The 17,747-nt window shown below is 36.7% G+C and overlaps 1 protein-coding gene across 1 annotated transcript in view; it reads right to left on the minus strand.

Moving 5' to 3' along the window:
- CCDC73 (coiled-coil domain containing 73) overlaps window positions 1-17,747 on the minus strand; it is a 68,942-nt gene that overhangs the window by 3,440 nt on the left and 47,755 nt on the right. Inside the window, exons 12-17 of the mRNA XM_075501440.1 lie at window positions 15,338-15,448; window positions 13,289-13,420; window positions 8,506-8,541; window positions 6,798-6,966; window positions 3,943-5,502; window positions 719-852 (exon numbers count right to left, since the gene is read on the minus strand). Of these exons, the coding sequence (XP_075357555.1) occupies window positions 719-852; window positions 3,943-5,502; window positions 6,798-6,966; window positions 8,506-8,541; window positions 13,289-13,420; window positions 15,338-15,448 (2,142 nt within the window). The remainder of the gene's footprint in view (window positions 1-718; window positions 853-3,942; window positions 5,503-6,797; window positions 6,967-8,505; window positions 8,542-13,288; window positions 13,421-15,337; window positions 15,449-17,747) is intronic.

Raw genomic sequence — 17,747 nt, forward strand, 5'->3', positions numbered from 1 at the left:
GAACCTCTTCTAAAAAGGAAGGTCAACTGCAGTTGTAAATTATTTTATCACTTTTGAATAATATGTTTATCATTAGGTCAAATCCTAATAGAGCAGTTACAGCTCTTCAAGCTCCACAGTCTTAACATAGATCTAAAAATGCAGTATAAGCCATTGCTAGTGCTATCCTGAATTAAGTTGTCTTACAGGGAAACAATAGGTTTCTTTTTAATTCTCTGCTTTTACACATTTGTGTAATGTCATCCTACTAAATAATAAGACAACTAAATATGGCATCACATAACTGCAGCACAGAATAAACGGATAGGCTCTAATTCATAGATATGCTAAATTTTTAATCTTTCACAGATTCTTTTAAATAACATCAAGTAATAAAGGAAACAATGTTTTTATACTTTTACATATTACTTTTTTTCTTTTTTTTTTTTTTTTTAACTCCTACTTTTACTGTAGGTGATGATTTTTATTAGGGTACACAATGAACTCCCCTCTTCCTCCCCTCGCAAACAGACTGGTTAGCATCTATTTGATTCATATGCTGTGACTTTTTCCTGCTGCTTTCTATCAACCTTAATTGTGAAAAATGGTGCCTTGTTGCCCTTTTGATATTATTTTGGAGATTGACTCAGTCTTAAAGTATCCAGATGCATACAGTTGTACAAATATCTGTGGAATTAGCTCACTGAGGTCTGCTCCGCAATATTTTTAATTGACTTACATGTTCTGTGGGAAAAGAAGAATCATAAAACGTCTTTGCTATAGCATTCCATTCTTCACTAGGGTCTCCCTGGGGGTCTCGGTGCATACTAGAGGTATTCAAAGTGTCGGCAGCTCTGTTAAAACTGGTAGAACCTGATTGACAAAAAGGAAATGGTAACAACTGCAATTTAGTCTCTAGGCACTAATTGTAAAGTAACTAAACTTCTGGTTTACCTCTGATCTTAAAAAATCAAATATTTTTGTTTTAAATCACTGAATCTCTGTTGTAGGGTTTTTCCTCTTCATTTTTTTTTCTTTCACATGCTTCTGCATCTATTTTGTCTCTAAAGATGAGGTATGTTTCTACTCTGATTAAAAACGTTTTATATAATTTTCACATATTAAGTTAATGACAAATTAAAAGTGTGATTTATAGAAGATTTATGTATTCTGAATATTCTAACTGAATATATTTTTTTCAAACAGTATTACTTTAAGACTCACCTTCTGATAATGATAAAAAAATAGATAATTACTGGCATCCTGACATCATATTCCAGGGTGACTTGTAATAAAAAAGACATTCTAAATACAAAGGTTTTTAGACAGAGAACATTTTAAATAAGGAGTCTTTTTGTAAATGGCTATACCTAGTATTTCAGGAAATCAGGCTATAGCTGTCTACTAAAGGTAGGAAGGGCAAATAAGTAGATTGATCATAGCAGAGTATAAGGCTCCAATCCTGCAGTGGCTTTATGCACTGCTAGTAGACTCTATTGAAACCAATATAAAGTTCCTTGCAAGGTCAAAACACAAGTGTACTTTCACAATTACTCATAATGCAAACAGTAGCTGTTTTCACTACACAGATGACTGTTGATCACTGCTACAATAGTAAAATCTTTGTTTTGCTATGAAAATACATGTTATCTCATGGTTATGTAACAGTTAATTAAGAATACTGTCATTTTCTCTTGGGAGGAAGAGGAAAATGGTTATGAGTTTGTGTTTGTTTTCTTTTTTGAGAGTTTGCCAGGAAGATCTTGCCTGTTCCCAGTTCATTCCTCTGTTTACTGATGTGGAGTGGCTGCTCTCTGGGAACAGAGTTGTATGAATAGTAAATTGCATTGTGGTTAGGCAGTAAAAGGAATTCCCTCAGATAGGTTTCCTAAACTGTTTCAGCAATGCTCTTCGCCTCTAGGTCTCCCATATGGCTAAACTGTTTGTGCTTCAGTAAGAAAAAAAAAAAAAAAATTTAGGGACACCATGGATTCCACTCCAGGTTTGTCATTTGGGAAAATATCTGAAAACAAAACAAAACAAAACAAAACCAAACCCAACCACAATAAATCTTGGAAGTTGCAGTGCTGAGTACCACAACAAAGAACTCTTAGGTGCCCTGACAGTAAGGTTCTCTGGTCTCCAAAAGAGGTTCAGGATTCAGAGAGGTCAGCAAGCTGAAGTAGGGACCCATCTAAATTAGGCAGTATGATGAGAGTGAGAGGCACATCTGGGACCCAGACCAAGATCCTCACTGTGAAGTTTTGCTAGAATTCAAGAGATCTGGTGACTGTACTGGTCACTAGGGAACTCATTTGGGGAATTAGAGTTATATCAAAATCCCTACCAACTCCTTGGATGAACCTTGCAGAGTCACTTCTTGGAATTACGGTATTTTGCATACAGAAAGATTTCTGACAAGAAAAGGAGGCGGAGCACATGGAAGAACTTCAGATAGTGCTGTCTGTTCTGCACATACAGAAAAGATACGTGCAGAACATCACATAACTGCATTCATTTTCTTGAAACAGGTATCAAAATTCACATTATTAAAAGAAATAGTGTACTATCTGAAATCAGGATTCTGCCACCTTGCTACCACCACTATTGTTTTAGGGACAAAGACTTTTCTGAAACTGAACTTCAAAAAATTTTGTGCCTGTATACAAATATACATAGGCAAGAGACCAAGTACAGAAACAAAATTACCTATAAACCTAATTCATAACACCAGAACAATATAAAGAAACGAGACTGCTGGTTTTCTGTCTCACTGCCACTGGCTGCAAAACTAAGGGATGGGAGTCCATTCTGCTCTTTGTACGTTCGAGGGGCAAAGCTCAAAACACTACATCAACAAAACCTCAAATAGACACAAACACCCTACATTGTGGATCTAGCTCTTTTGAAAAACATCTAAGCACCCAAAGCTCCATTTTTCTACAAAAGCAGGGGCTTTCATTTCTTCCAGAACCTAAGAGATCATCTGCTTTTTTAAGCTTAGAGTGTGCATTAAGAATAGAATCCACATGCAAGCTTTATTTTGAGAAAGGAAGGCACCGCTTACACTATCTTTTACTCTGTCCAATTACTGAAGTAGAGGAACATCTGTAAACGTATTGGAGTCAGTTTACTGTGGAAATAGAGATGATACTTTTATTACTTTGGTAAAAGATTACGTTTAGAAATAGCACTTTTAGTAAATAAATATAGGGGTAATCTAGCAGCTAATTTTATTGCAAAACATTACTAAAAACAGTTTTTCCACGTTACAGTAATGATTTAGAAACAGGTGGAGTAAAGTTCATATTTACTGTTTTGCATATGCAAAATATTGCTCAGCAAATGATCACCAAGTGCCAACAGTAGGAGATGAAAAAGATCCTTGAGCACTCTTAACAGCTAGGTGTGTTTTCCAGAGCTTCAAAGAATATAAACTTCTCCTTTCACACATTCAACATATTCAGATGGTTTTAAGTGTCCACCTGAATTAAAGACGTACAATGCAATAAAAAAGTAAACTTTCTCTAAGCCCCATTCAAAGAAGCATCTACTAGTTCAAAAACTACCCTAATTTTTATGGTAAACAAGGACACTGAATAATTTCCAAAAGCTGCTCGGTGCTTTTCAGATATATGCAGAGCCCTGATAGAGTATGCTCTACATTAGGGTGAGAAATGCCTATATAATTCAGTTTGTCATTGCACTGCTTTTCTTTCACAAAGGGAAATATGAGAAAAAGTTTATTTAATCAAATGATTGAGCAAACAAAAGCTGTTTAGTTGCATTTATACTATAAATTAACAGAGAAATCTTTTTTTTTTTTGCTATATAACTAAAATGTCAGAAGGTTTACATTTTTCTAATGCTACACTAGACTCAGATGCAGAAATTTCACATTTTGATAATTTTTCTAAGTATATTCAGTACATGCTTCAAAACATAAATGCTTATTTTTCTTACCTAGTCCAGTTTCTCTTCCGTCAGCATTTTCACTGAGATTTTGGCACTGTGTTTTTGAAATAACCTTTGAGTTTTCCACTAAGCACGGTAGTTTCTCTTTCAAAAGGGAAGGTTCCTTGGAAGCTGAAGTCCATGTAGCTTGACCTCTCATTTGATTTACTCTTGAACAAGAACTGAGGTCTAAAAAATTTAAGTATACTGGAGTTTTCTCAGCTTTTTTATCTGAGGTTGAAAGATCAAAGGATGACCTTCCACTTATGTTTACTAAATTTCCAGATGTTCTCATGGGTAAAGAGCATGATTCTTTCAGGTGACCCTCAGCAAACTTCCTTCCTGGAACTGTACTATTCAGTGAGTCTTTTTTCTCTTTTAACAATGTGTTATTTGTTGAATTATTAATCTCCAGGGAATGTCCATTTTTGACAGAGTGTATCTGAATATCATCATCAACTTTTTTACATGGAATTAGTTTATCTGTACTAACTCTATCTGTTGGGGTTTTTTTATGAACAATTTTTTCAAGACCATCAGCCTTTACTGGAGATATGGCTTCAGCATTCAAAGTACCTATATTTGTATCATTCCCTGTTTGTTCAGTACTGTCTTGTTCAGGTTGCGTGCTGCACACATCATCCACATTTACCCCTCTTTCTATTTTTGGGGGGCATAAGTTGAAAATACCTACAAGAGACATATTATCACTGTGTGCTTTTGTGGCATCATCACTGCTTGCATTAGCACAATAAATGGTTGGTACATTTTGAGCATCAGTTGCTGGAACACCGGTACTAATCAGTGCACCATTTCTGCTTATGTTTCTGGCATCGTCATCGTAATTTCTGTCTTCAGCATCTATGTGTGTCTGTTTAAAAGGAAGTTTATCTCTATGTAAACCACTCAGATTTAACAGGTTTTTTTCTGTTTTATGTAATCCATTACCTACATAATTGTGACTGTCCAGCAAGCTACATTTTTGGTATTCCGTTTGAGAATTTTCTTTAGTATAAGATAGGATGTCAAAACTTAATTCCTTAGCTTGATGATTATCTGTACTTCTGTCAGTCACAGCATTCTTCTCAGTGCAAAGAACCGCTTCAGACCCGTTTTTGGGTGCTTCATGTGTAAGGACACTTTCATTGTGTTGTATGGTATTTGATTTTTCATCTGCCTTAGTACCAATTGATTCATCTGTAGTATTGCACAATTCTTGCTTGCTAGAGTCAGTCTCCTGACTTGCATTTTTCTTGTAGACACCTACAGTGTCAGTACCATCCAAAAAGACTTTTCTTGTTTGTGTGTGGCATGCTGCCAATGGCTCAGTGCTGTCCTGTAGCTTTTGTTCTAAATTTGTATTGTTTTCCTCCAGTAACATTCTACAGGTTGCTCCTAGATTTTCTGCTTCTTTGCACTCAGTGACATGTATTTCCGAGGTCTGTCCTTGGGTAATTAAATCAGTATCTGTGCAGAGGGTATTCCTGGGAGAAGCCTCCCTTTGATTTTCTTCATAAGGGCTAGCAACATTAATTTCATCCTTAAAACTGTTTTCAAGAACTTGTAAATCTGTTAGAATAAGCATATTCTCTAGTTAGTGATAGGTAACCCAGAGGTTAAGTACTGCTTTATTTTTACAGTTTAAAATTTCCAAAGAGATAGACTGAAGATTAGTATCGATACTGATTTTTCTTATCTTACATTACACACACAAGTCTATCAAAAAGTTACTGAAGATAAATATTGTATTATGGTAACTTGAAAAATATTTATAAGCTGTTCAAACATAAAATAATATTAACATTCTGTAGATTTTAGATATGGCTTATAGTTGAAATATTTCCCAACTGATATCTGTCAGCCTTATTATTGAAAGGGGTCTTCATTATGAAATTATAACACATACTTAATCAACCATTGTGTGGCTACATAAAGTTTAAGTCACTAGTTACTACTGAAACTATATTTGTCTTTATTTTTGAAAGTGGCATTTTTAGCTAAATGGAAAACAAAACCAAACAAAACTGTTTAAGGGACTATGTTCATACCAAAAGGAATATGCTATGACTTGATGGTAGCGGGCCAGTGAGGAATAGCAAGCATTTCAATATCAGATAGGTGTTTTCTGAAAGATACACTCAAAGGCTGTGAGCACTGATCCTTTAAAGCAGTCACTTTGCCCTTAATAAGCTTTTACATTTCCACTTATCTTTGCTACATTTTAGAGACAGAGCATTAGAGACTAAGTACATTTCCTTTAAATTACTTAAAAATTACTTACAAAAAAATTACTTACTGGAGTTACAAAGTGCTTTGTATAGAAAAGTATTATGATTGCCCACGTGAACAATGAAACGCGAAATATTACTTACAAAAAATTACTACAAAAAATTACTTACTGGAGTTACAAAGTGCTTTGTATAGAAAAGTATTACGATTGTCCACATGAACAGACCTTCATTGTCCTGTGCAGCGCAATCACTCTCTTTCTGCCTTTTTTCATTGTTTTATGGGAAAGGGAAAGTCCTTGGTTTTGCTTCCAAACACTTCTATACACATTATAGTTCTTCCTAACCCCTATTTGCTTCTTGAAATGGCACGCAGAAAGAGTACTGCAACAGCTTGAGGGGTTACACGGATCTTACTTAGAGTCCCAGGGCAGCCACTAGAAGTACTGTGCTTTCATTCAGAGCTTTATTAATTTATCATATATTAGCACTACTGACACCAAGAATTTTACTGTTGTTAGTACAAAAACATTTAATTCAGGATTCAAGCATTCTCTTGTCATATACTGTATCTGTAAACATTTATCCTTTCTTCAATGATACTACTTATCTCTATTATCCATATGATGTTATTACTTTGTTCTATCTGTAATTCCTCAGTGCTTAAAAAGTAGTCCGTTGTGTTTTTTACTTCTGTTTCTTCATCATGTCCAAAATTACAGTCTTTTCTTATTATAGGTTGCATACACTCATTTTCTTTCTGAATAGCCTGTACTTCACTGTCTTTTGAGTGTTCTTGACCACTCTAGCATAAGAAAAGACAAAAGATTATACATATTTTAATAATTTACTAGAGTGACTGATTAGATTTAAAGTTCAGGTCTTAGATTTAAAATTATTTTTACAGTTCTGATGGAAACCAAAGACCATTCACCTGAAGTATACAAAGTTAAAGTAAATGGAGAAAAAAAGCAGACTAATACCCTAGAAGAGTAGGAAAGAAATTAGGTCCTGCTGTATTACAGTCCACAGAGAAAAGTTATACAGATTGACAGAATTTTTCAGAGGAAGGAATATGTGGTGTACATGTGCTGACTGAGTCACTCCCTCTGTCTGTTGGCTAAATCAGTAACCTGCTCAGTAATTACATGCAGAAAAAAACCTGCATGATTGCTAATTACACTGAAACACATGTGCATACACACACATATTAGCACTATTTTTTTCTAACAAACCCCCGAGGATGTTTAACTTCATTTCATAGGCAAATAAAGCTTATGAATTTGCAATTCCTGTCAGTCAGTTCCTCATTGTCTCCCAGATGGCTTTTTAACCTGAATTTGAGTCAAATTCAACAGGAGTAGAAGCCTGAAAGATGCATCTACTTAAAGTCACTGGTCTACTAGTGCAACTGTATTTGTCTTTATTTTTGAAAAGTTGCATTCGATAAATTTCTGTGAAAACTGGGAGCCGAATAGTGAAGAAACACCCTAATAAAACACCACCAAAAAGGAAAAGAAGGTACATCCTTTATCATCAGCAGCTGTTTGGCAGCTGAAGGCAGGAGCACATGCTGGCTCTTGCTCTAAAGACAGGATATAAAAGTAGGTAGATGTGGGAGGGAGCAGGGGTATTGCTTAGTCCATAAAAGGTGTGAGAAAAAGCTGAAGATACTTGGGTGACTGGAGGTGTAGCAAAAGGAAGGCTGGGGTGTGGGAGGGAGTTACAAGTGCTGTGCTTGGGCATTGGGTGTGTGGGGAGGACAGACTATATTGCAAAATGGAGGGAGGTGCGTAGACAGCACTGGTAAAAAATGGGATTATTGCAATGGTGGCATAGTAGATGATGTAGAATACAAATCTGCAGGAAACAATTTTCTACAGGTCACAGAAACATCCTGATGCTCCCAGCTTTGCTGATTTGAGGGAGGGAAGAGTCATGGTGAATGGAGGAGGGTCCTAAAAATAGTTTTCCTCTGGCAAATACTCCATCTTCAATTTGAAGTTTCAATTGAAATTTCTGTCTCTTTTCCTCATGCTTTATTATCATCTTTGCTGTCATTCTGATTTGGAAATTGTAAATGTTACATCTTTTTTGTTTTCTAAGTTTTTAATTAGTTAATTTTGCTTCTTGGCTATATACAGCCTTGGCATCACATTTTCAAGCTTTTCTTTTCAAATACAAATATGAGAAATTTCCTTTTTCTTTCATGAAAGCTGTACTTCTTTTATAAACTCTTGCTTCTAGGAGCTGTTTCTTTAGGCAGAAACACCAAACAACACAATATAACTGTGCATATTACTCTTTTGTACAGGTATAAAACAGCTACTACAGTGGAACGTACCACATTTGTTGGCATGGGCTGAACTGCTGAATGCATCTGAAACAAACATGATAAAGTGTTCTTAGAAAGGGAGAAAGCTTACATGATTCCTTTCCAGATTTTCAGATGAGTTGAATAAACCTAGTTTCCATTAACTTCAAATGGCTGTTCAGCCCTTCAAAAATAGGTCCAAGATGCATAAACTAAAATGCCCACATATCAAAACTCTCAAACTTGGATTTCAATTTTTTCCCTGTGATTTAGTAAAAACTAAGCAACATACATACACCTAAGATGACCTTTACCTCAAGAGAATATTTTGTACTGTGAAATTCAAAACCTTCTCAAAAACAGATCTCCCTGTACATATACACACAAAAGAATCACAATAACCCATTGCTAGGTGTAGCCCTATTCTCTAATGGTACACAGCTGTATTACAAATCATATTAAACTAAATGTGAAGCATGGTCAAGTTAAACTAAATTGCAATTTGAGTCTATAATGAGGTCTGACATTGTACCTTTCTTTTAAAAAAGGCCTTTGTTTAATTACTATTCCACAGGTGAGCTGTATGAAGAAGTTTACATACATTCTAAATTTCATGCCCCACAAATAATCGCAGGGATTTCAGATTGCACTAGGTGTAAAAATAAATGTATGCATATTTCCTTGCAACACTTGGAGCCATAGTCAAGATCTAAATCATAGCCAACACCTTACCCTTTTATGTTTTACTAGACACTGACTCATTACTGATACAAGGTGAAATTCCACAAATTAGAATAATCAATATGATCTGCTGCAGCTCCTGTAATTTCCTGGCAGTGGTCCACTGGAGATTTGACTCAGCCTAACCCGCCTAGCTTTTGAAATCTTATGATCATACAACACAAAGTGGTATGGCAATTTGCCATAAGATAGTGTAAGATATATATTTAGAAGACATCTCAGACTTTTTTTTGCATTTATGATCATATGCTTTAAGCTTATCTACTTTCAAACACAGAGGGTTATCTTAGTAAGCACAAGTACTGTTTATCATGAATGATCAATTGTGTGCATTGATTCTGCATCCTAAACATAATTCATATTTCGTTTTCATTCAAAGAAACAATGATTTTTAAAAGTTATACAATTTGCATTACACCTTGTAGAATTCATGGAGCTTTGGCACGATGAGTACTCATTTCAAGTCTAACTTCCATTGCATTATTAAGCACACACCAGCAGATATGTATGTGTATATATTCATATATGTGTATATATATGTATGCTTGTGAGCTATAAACATACAAACATGTATTGTGAAGAAATTAATTTTAAATTATTCCAAATTTAAAAATATTATTACGGTTTTTCATTTTACTGACAATTCATAGACTAGTTCTAAAAAAATAATCTGTCTTTACAGTCCTACTGTCTTCCTATTTTCCTAACACTGAAATCATATACATGCAAAATGAATTTTCCCTTCTTTGAATGATAAATTATTATTTGGATGTAAAAACTAATGGAAAAAATGATATAACCAATACTCAGCTGAACAACAGAATACACTCAATGTGCAGGGAAGGTTTTTCTTATGGCTTATGACTCTTCCCATTTTTTCAGTCTTATAAAAGACTGGAATATAAATTTGCAATTCAGTTTAAGTAAGGGATAACATATAGCTGCAGGGCTACATGCTCTTCCTTTTGCTCCAAAAGACCATCTTCATGTGCTTAACCACTTGTTGACTTCTCGTATGTGTTCTGAATATAGAACTGAATGTGGATTTGGTTCACCCAGCAATGCAAGCTCAATTCTAGTTCAACCTGCATAAAACAGTCTTAACTCCTGCATTCATTACTTGTTGAGCTTGCTATGCCTTTGATGATTATTAAAGATGCTAAGTGAAGTAAAGGTTGTTTTTTTAAACTAAAACTGAAGACCTTAGATAATCTATATGTTGATAAAATGAATCTTCTGATCTGTCCCGTGTTACAGAGGCTGAAATTAGTTCCTCTGAGTAGAAATGGACTTCCACACTTCCAGGGAACTTATATACAGATGCAGACGATGAGTCTGCCACAGTATTTAAGAAACACCCATGCAAAATATGTTTGTGCAATAGGATTTAGTAAAGATAGATTATTTAAGATAATTGCTATCTATTATGTATAAATTTATTAATGAGGTAATGAACATCTCAAGTTTCTATAATCATAGAATCATAGAATTGTTTAGGTTGGAAAAGTCCTTTAAGATCATCGAGTCCAACCGTTAACCTAGCACTGCCAAGTCCACCACTAAACCATGTCCCTAAGCACCTCATCCAAACGTCTTCTAAATACCTCCAGGGATGGTGACTCAACCGCTTCCCTGGGCAGCCTGTTCCAATGCCTGACAACCCGTTCGGTGAAGAAATTTTTCCTAATATCCAATCTAAACCTCCCCTGGCACAAGTTGAAGCCATTTCCTCTCGTCCTATTGCTTGTTACTTGGGAGAAGAGACCGACCCCCACCTCGCTACAACCTCCTTTCAGGTAGCTGTAGAGAGCGATAAGGTCTCCCCTCAGCCTCCTTTTCTCCAGGCTAAACAACCCCAGTTCCCTCAGCCGCTCCTCATCAGACTTGTGCTCCAGACCCTTCACCAGCTTCATTGCCCTTCTCTGGACACGCTCCAGCACCTCAATGTCTCTTGTAGTGAGGGGCCCAAAACTGAACAAAGTATTCAAGGTGCGGCCTCACCAGTGCCGAGTACAGGGGCATGATCACTTCCCTAGTCCTGCTGGCCACACTATTCCTGATACAAGCCAGGATGCTATTGGCCTTCTTGGCCACCTGGGCACACTGCTGGCTCATATTCAGCCAGCTGTCAACAAACACCCCCAGGTCCTTCTCTGCTGGGCAGCTTTCCAGCCACTCTTCCCCAAGCCTGTAGCGTTGCATGGGGTTGTTGTGACCCAAGTGCAGGACCTTGCACTTGGCCTTGTTAAATCTCATACAGTTGGCCCCAGCCCATCAATCCAGTCTGTCCAGATCCCTCTGCAGAGCCTTCCTACCCTCAAGCAGATCAACACTCCTGCACAACTTGGTGTCATCTGCAAACTTACTGAGGGTGCACTCAATCCCCTCATCCAGATCATTGATAAAGATATTAAACAGAACTGGCCCCAGCACAGAGCCCTGGGGAACACCACTTGTGACCGGCCGCCACCTGGAGTAAACTCCATTCACCACCACTCTTTGGGCCTGGCCATCCAGCCAGTTTTTTTACCCAACAAAGTGTACGCCCATCCAAGCCATGAGCAGCCAGTTTCTCCAGGAAAATGCTGTGGGAAATGCTGTCAAAGGCTTTACTGAAGTCTAGATAGACAACATCCACGGCCTTCCCCTCATCCGTTAGGTGGGTCACCTTGTCGTAGAAGGAGATCAGGTTGGTCAAGCAGAACCTGCCTTACATAAACCCATGCTGACTGGGCTTGATCCCCTGGTTATTCTCTACATGCCGTGTGATGGCACTCAAGATGATCTGCTCCATCAGCTTTCCTGGTACCGAGGTCAGGCTGACAGGCCTGTAGTTCCCCGGGTCCTCCTTCCGGCCCTTCTTGAAGATGGGTGTCACATTAGCTAATCTCCAGTCAGCAGGGACCTCCCCAGTTAGCCAGGACTGCTGGTAAATGATGGAAAGGGGCTTGGTGAGCACTTCTGCCAGTTCCTTCAGTACCCTTGGGTGGATCCCACCCGGCCCCATAGACTTGTGCGTGTCTAAGTGGTGTAGCAGGTCACTAACCATTTTCCCTTGGATTATGGCAGCTTCATTCTGCTCCCTGTCCCTGTCTTCTGGCTCAGGGGGCTGGGTACCCAGAGAACAACTGGTCTTACTATTAAAGACTGAGGCAAAGAAGGCATTAAGTACCTCAGCCTTTTCCTCATCCTTTGAGACTATGTTTTCCCCCCACATCCAATAAAGGATGGAGAGTCTTCTTAGCCCTCCTTTTGTTGCTAATGTATTTATGAAACATTTTTTATTGTCTTTTACGGCAGCAGCCAGATTAAGTTCTAGTTGGGCTTTGGCCCTTCTAATTTTCTCCCTGCATAAGCTCACAACATCTTTGTAGTCCTCCTGAGTTGCCTGGCCCTTCTTCCAAAGGTCATAAACTCTCCTTGTTTTCCTGAGTTCCAGCCAAAGCTCTCTGTTCAGCCAGGCCGGTCTTCTTCCCCACCAGCTCGTCTTTTGGCACATGGGGACAGCCTGCTCCTGTACCTTTAAGATTTCCTTCTTGAAGAATGTCCGGCCTTCCTGGACTCCTTTGCCCTTCAGGACTGCTTCCCAAGGGATTCTGTCAGCCAGGCCAAAGGCCAGACAGGCCAAAGTCTGCCCTCCGGAAGTCCAAGGTGGCAGTGCTGCTGACCCCCCTCCTTACTTCTCCAAGAATCAAAAACTCTATCATTTTGTGATCGCTGTGCCCAAGACAGCCTCCAGCCATCACATCACCCACAAGTCCTTCTCTGTTCACAAACCACAGGTCCAGCGGGCGCCCTCCCTTGTTGGCTCACTCACCAGCTGTGTCATGATAAAAAAAAGCAACCTGGTATATGTGCCCCTCTGGAATAAAGGGGAACATTCTCTGGGTACAGTAAGTTTTAATGGGATCTTGGATCATTATTCTGATTACATCAGATAAATTTTTAGGTTTAGCAATGTCAAAGGACGATCAGTGGACATGACAGCCAGATTAGAAAAAGTGTCACGTCTCTCATTCTCTAATATTTTTTACAGGAAATGGAAAGTACTGCAGCTATTAGAGACACTTACCTGCAGATTTTTCACTTGCTCAGAATGCCGATTTCCCTGAGGAGGATGATAATCTTCAAGATGTCTATGAACTCCTTTAAGGGAATTCAGCTCATTTTTAATAGTGTCTATCTCTCTTCTCATATTTTCCTCCTGTAATAATTGAGGGTACGCAGAGCTCACACACACAGATCTTTACTGCATGTTCAAATATGTAAACCAGTATTTTACAGTGGTATCAACAGCTTAGCAAATTAAAGTAAATCCTTAAAAGAAAGTATAGGTGCTAAGGAATTTCTTTGTACAAAGTAAGATAATTTTGAGCCCTTTCATTCAAACCAAAATTTTAACCACATTTCCATTACAGACTATACTTTTTATTAATTGTTTTTTCTCACCATTTACTTCAAGTAGTGATGCACAAAACCATGAGATTTTTATTTGTAGCTTTCTTCCTTTTTTTGGCCCAAAGATAAACATGCTAGTCAACATTCGTTCTCTACCTACATTGTCAAGAAACTACAACAGCAAATAATTTGCTTGGCACTCTACCTCTGTAAGTAGCCTCCAGTATCCAATGCTTCTTCAGTGAGCATGTAACAATTACATTTTTATATTTAGAACAAAAAGGATGGTCAAAAATACAAGTTTTAAAAAGAACAGCAGGGCAATTTTACAGAAATACCTTAATTTAGTTTACAAATATTTTCAGAGAAGTGTATAATGTTAACATTATCCATGATGATGCTATACTTTAAGATATTAAGAGACCAAATTTCTAGTTAGCCATAGCAGAAATATGGAGAGGAAAAAAAAAAATTATCTTCTAAAGAATAGTTGCAAACATTCCTGAGAAATAAGCAGGGCCAGTTCCTATGTCTATACAGGAAACTATGGTATAAGACTCTCCTAGGAATCAGGGAAATCAAATCTCAGTGAGCATCGGAACAGTTCAGCTATTTTGTAGTCTCATGGTTGCAGTCATCTCCATAGTGGCTGCACTCAAAAGAGTTAGCCTTAGGCAACAGGATTACAAGGACAACTTTGCATTATTTCCCCACAGCCTCCCTGGGAATCTATCTATCAAATTCAAAACCTTTCTGGCACTAGGTGCCAATTATGGAGAAATAAAAAAGACAGACTTAAACAAATGCTGCTTAGAGTCCGGTTTCCACACACTAACCAGATGTTGTCTTATTGAAGAAGTATTAATCTTTCTGACTTGTAACCATGCATTTATTATCGCAGCCAATTTTCACAGCTACAATATTTTGCTAATTATTTTGGATTAAATAATTACTGAAGTATTCTTTAAAAATAATGAGGTAGTAGAAAGAACGGCAAATATTGAAGACAAATTACTGTTTAAGTGTACACAGACCTGAATTCACTGAGAGGACTTACAGGTTTTTACCTTTTCTTATCCCCTTTCACCCCACAGTCTGTGTTGAATTCCTGTCAAATCAGGACCTCTGCTTTAATGCAAGCTTTCAGTATCTCTACCTGTTTCAGTCTGAGGTTGCTTTTTTTTTCCTGGGCATATGGCCCTTCAGAAGTGCCTTTAGTGTGTGTCACTTCAGTCTATAGGGGTTTACATTAGTTTTCTACTATATGACAGTTTACTGATAGTTTTTTCAGGGTACAAGAGTGCAGCCTAGAAATGCTGGTATTCTCTGAATAAGTTGTGTAAAAAAATTGCAAATTTTCTGAAAAATACATAAAATTAAGTGTAAATTAATGTCTAGGCTTCCATGTCTAGGTAATGGCAAGTGTGTAATTCTGGAATATTTTAAAGTGCTAAATTCAAGGTAACACCTAATACCCTGGCTCTTGCTTTATAGAACTGCTGGAAGTACACTGACCTTTTAGAGCACAGAAGTCAACATTTCTCCTAAATCTACCTTTTAAAAATATTCATTTCTAGAAGAGTCTGCATTACTGGAAAAGAAATTTGTTGTTTTTATTGTATTATTTCTGCAATATTTTCTTGGTGTTTAGGAATTACCTGAAATGCCTGATGAGTATTTCAAAAACCTTTTAATACTCTAACATTTAATTTAATAAACCTACATCTTTTTTCCAAGTTCTTAGTGCTCTCTCATGCTCATTCTGAAGATTAAGGAACTTTTCTTCATTTTCCTTTGCCTTCTCCCTTTGCAGCTCATTATCTCTTTCAAGGGTCTGCAATAAAATTAATTATCCAAAAAATAATCAATACCGCATTAATGAATTTTGATGTGTTTTATGTTGCTTGGACCTTTGCTTCTAACATGCTGGAAGTGCCATACAGATCAGTGATAATGTGCTATCTCAACAATAATTTTCATAAATTAACAGAAAGGTGCTTATAGTTTAGCTAACAGGAAACAGGGGGAGGTTATGAAAAAAGAAATGGCTATAAAAGGGTATAAAAACACTTGCCATTATTCAGTTTCACTGCATAAGTTTTAATGTGCTGAAAAAGTAATATAAAGTCCAGAGATGAGAAATATGAAATGTAGCACAATCTAGATCCATTGTACTTAAAGAAAAAAACCTCCTATATACTCAAAATATTTTTATTTTTCTGATCAGTTTTTCTGTCCTAAATTTTTTATTAACCTATCTTATAAACTGTATAAACTTGAAATTCTAAAACATATCTACTGGAACATGAAGTATACATCTGATTATCCTTTAATTTATTTTTATTAGATCACTGAAATAGGAGTGCATTAAAATAACAGTAATATTAAGTTTTATATTATCATAATTGTACTTGCAACCTTTTTGGGTTAACTCTTTCAGCTTTACTGTACTAAATTAAAGCAGTCTTGTATAAATCAACAGTAACTTCACACACATGTCAGGTACTGTTGGAATTTTTATCCTATCACATTTTTACAGCAAACAATATGGAAGATAAAGGACTGACTGCATCCATTATCTACTATATAGATGACACAAATATATTTGATAATGTAAGCATAACTTTAATGCATGTAGCTATACGACCAGCTACATATTTATGACTCTGCTGAGCTTCTTTGAATGTCCATTTGAAAAATGTTAAGTTTATGGAGACAATACTCCAAAGCAATTCCTTTTTACTTAATCTTTTAACTAAAAATGAGTCTACTTCTTGATTCACTGAGCATCAATTTTAAAATGCCTCGGTTAATTTAGCTACACTATTAATACAAATATACATTACTGGTGTTAGCACCAGGGAAGTTCAGACTACCTTGCATTTTTATACACATGGAAAAAGTTGTGCATAAGAATATAATGGATCTTCTCTGATAGATTATATAATTAAAAAGGTGAGACAATTTTACAATACATTGTCTGAATAATCACACTCTGATGTCGGACCTTTCATCCAGTTCTATGAACTAGGAGTCCAAGACCTCCTCTCTTTGATAAACCTGCTCTAACTCCAAGGATGTTTTTACTTGCACCTCAGATGCAGCCTCCTCTGAGATGGAATATAATAGTTATTCACAGCATAGCTCTTACGGCAAAATATCAGGAGTAGCAGATGAATAGAACTGATGATATGTTAAAGCCAATTGTACAGAGAGGGGAATACATGAATTCTTGCATTCTCAAATATTCTGTCATCTGTTACAGAATTATAACTTGTTTTTCTGAACTCATAAGGACATTGTTGTCCTAGGACTAAGTATGCATAGGTAGAATGAGAAAGGACAGCATGATCCTTCTTGAATGCTACCTTGCAAGTTTAAGTATTCTGTCATCTCAAGCCCAAAAATAAGCAGTAATTTTTTGTGAGTATAAGAATAAAAATATTTCCATGGGACTGTACAATCACTCCTTCCATTTTTCTATTATTCTGAAGAAACTCTTTTTCTTGATGAGCAAGGTCCACAAATTCGACAGGGATGTAGGATAGAGCATAAGAATAACACACAACCTTCAGACCCCATTCATCATATTGCGGTTCTAGAATCAATAAAGATTAAAGCAATAGCTCTCAAATTGGCAGGAAAGTGGGCAGACCCTTCAATATATATATATTCAGCTCCCTATTTTATAAGTTCCATTTGTTGCTTTAAAAAAATGACACTGCAAAATAAGCAGATAACATTGTCTCATTCCCTGGAATATCCCAGTAATTGTATCAAACTGTCAGCCAAATGAGTAGCTATAAAAGCAATGATATTTTATGACTACTGTTTAAACAGAAAGACAGACATTTCTGACAAATCAAAACAATGCCATGAGTTCATATGGAAAGAATAAGAACATGTGGCATTCACCTTTAATATAGCATTGTATTTACATCATGCTGTTTAAGGGAACCGCTGCATTTTATGCATGTATTTATTTGGTTTACAAAAAAATACATCTATTAAAATATCTAGCCACTTTTATGTTTCCAGATGTGATCTCATGAAAGCTTATCACTCATATGTGCTTATATAAATGTTATGAAGCCTTTAACTCCCATTGTCAAGTGGGAACATCTTGGTTTTGA

This window comes from Mycteria americana, chromosome 5 (genome assembly GCF_035582795.1).
Source record: "Mycteria americana isolate JAX WOST 10 ecotype Jacksonville Zoo and Gardens chromosome 5, USCA_MyAme_1.0, whole genome shotgun sequence".
Lineage (NCBI taxonomy): Eukaryota > Metazoa > Chordata > Aves > Ciconiiformes > Ciconiidae > Mycteria > Mycteria americana.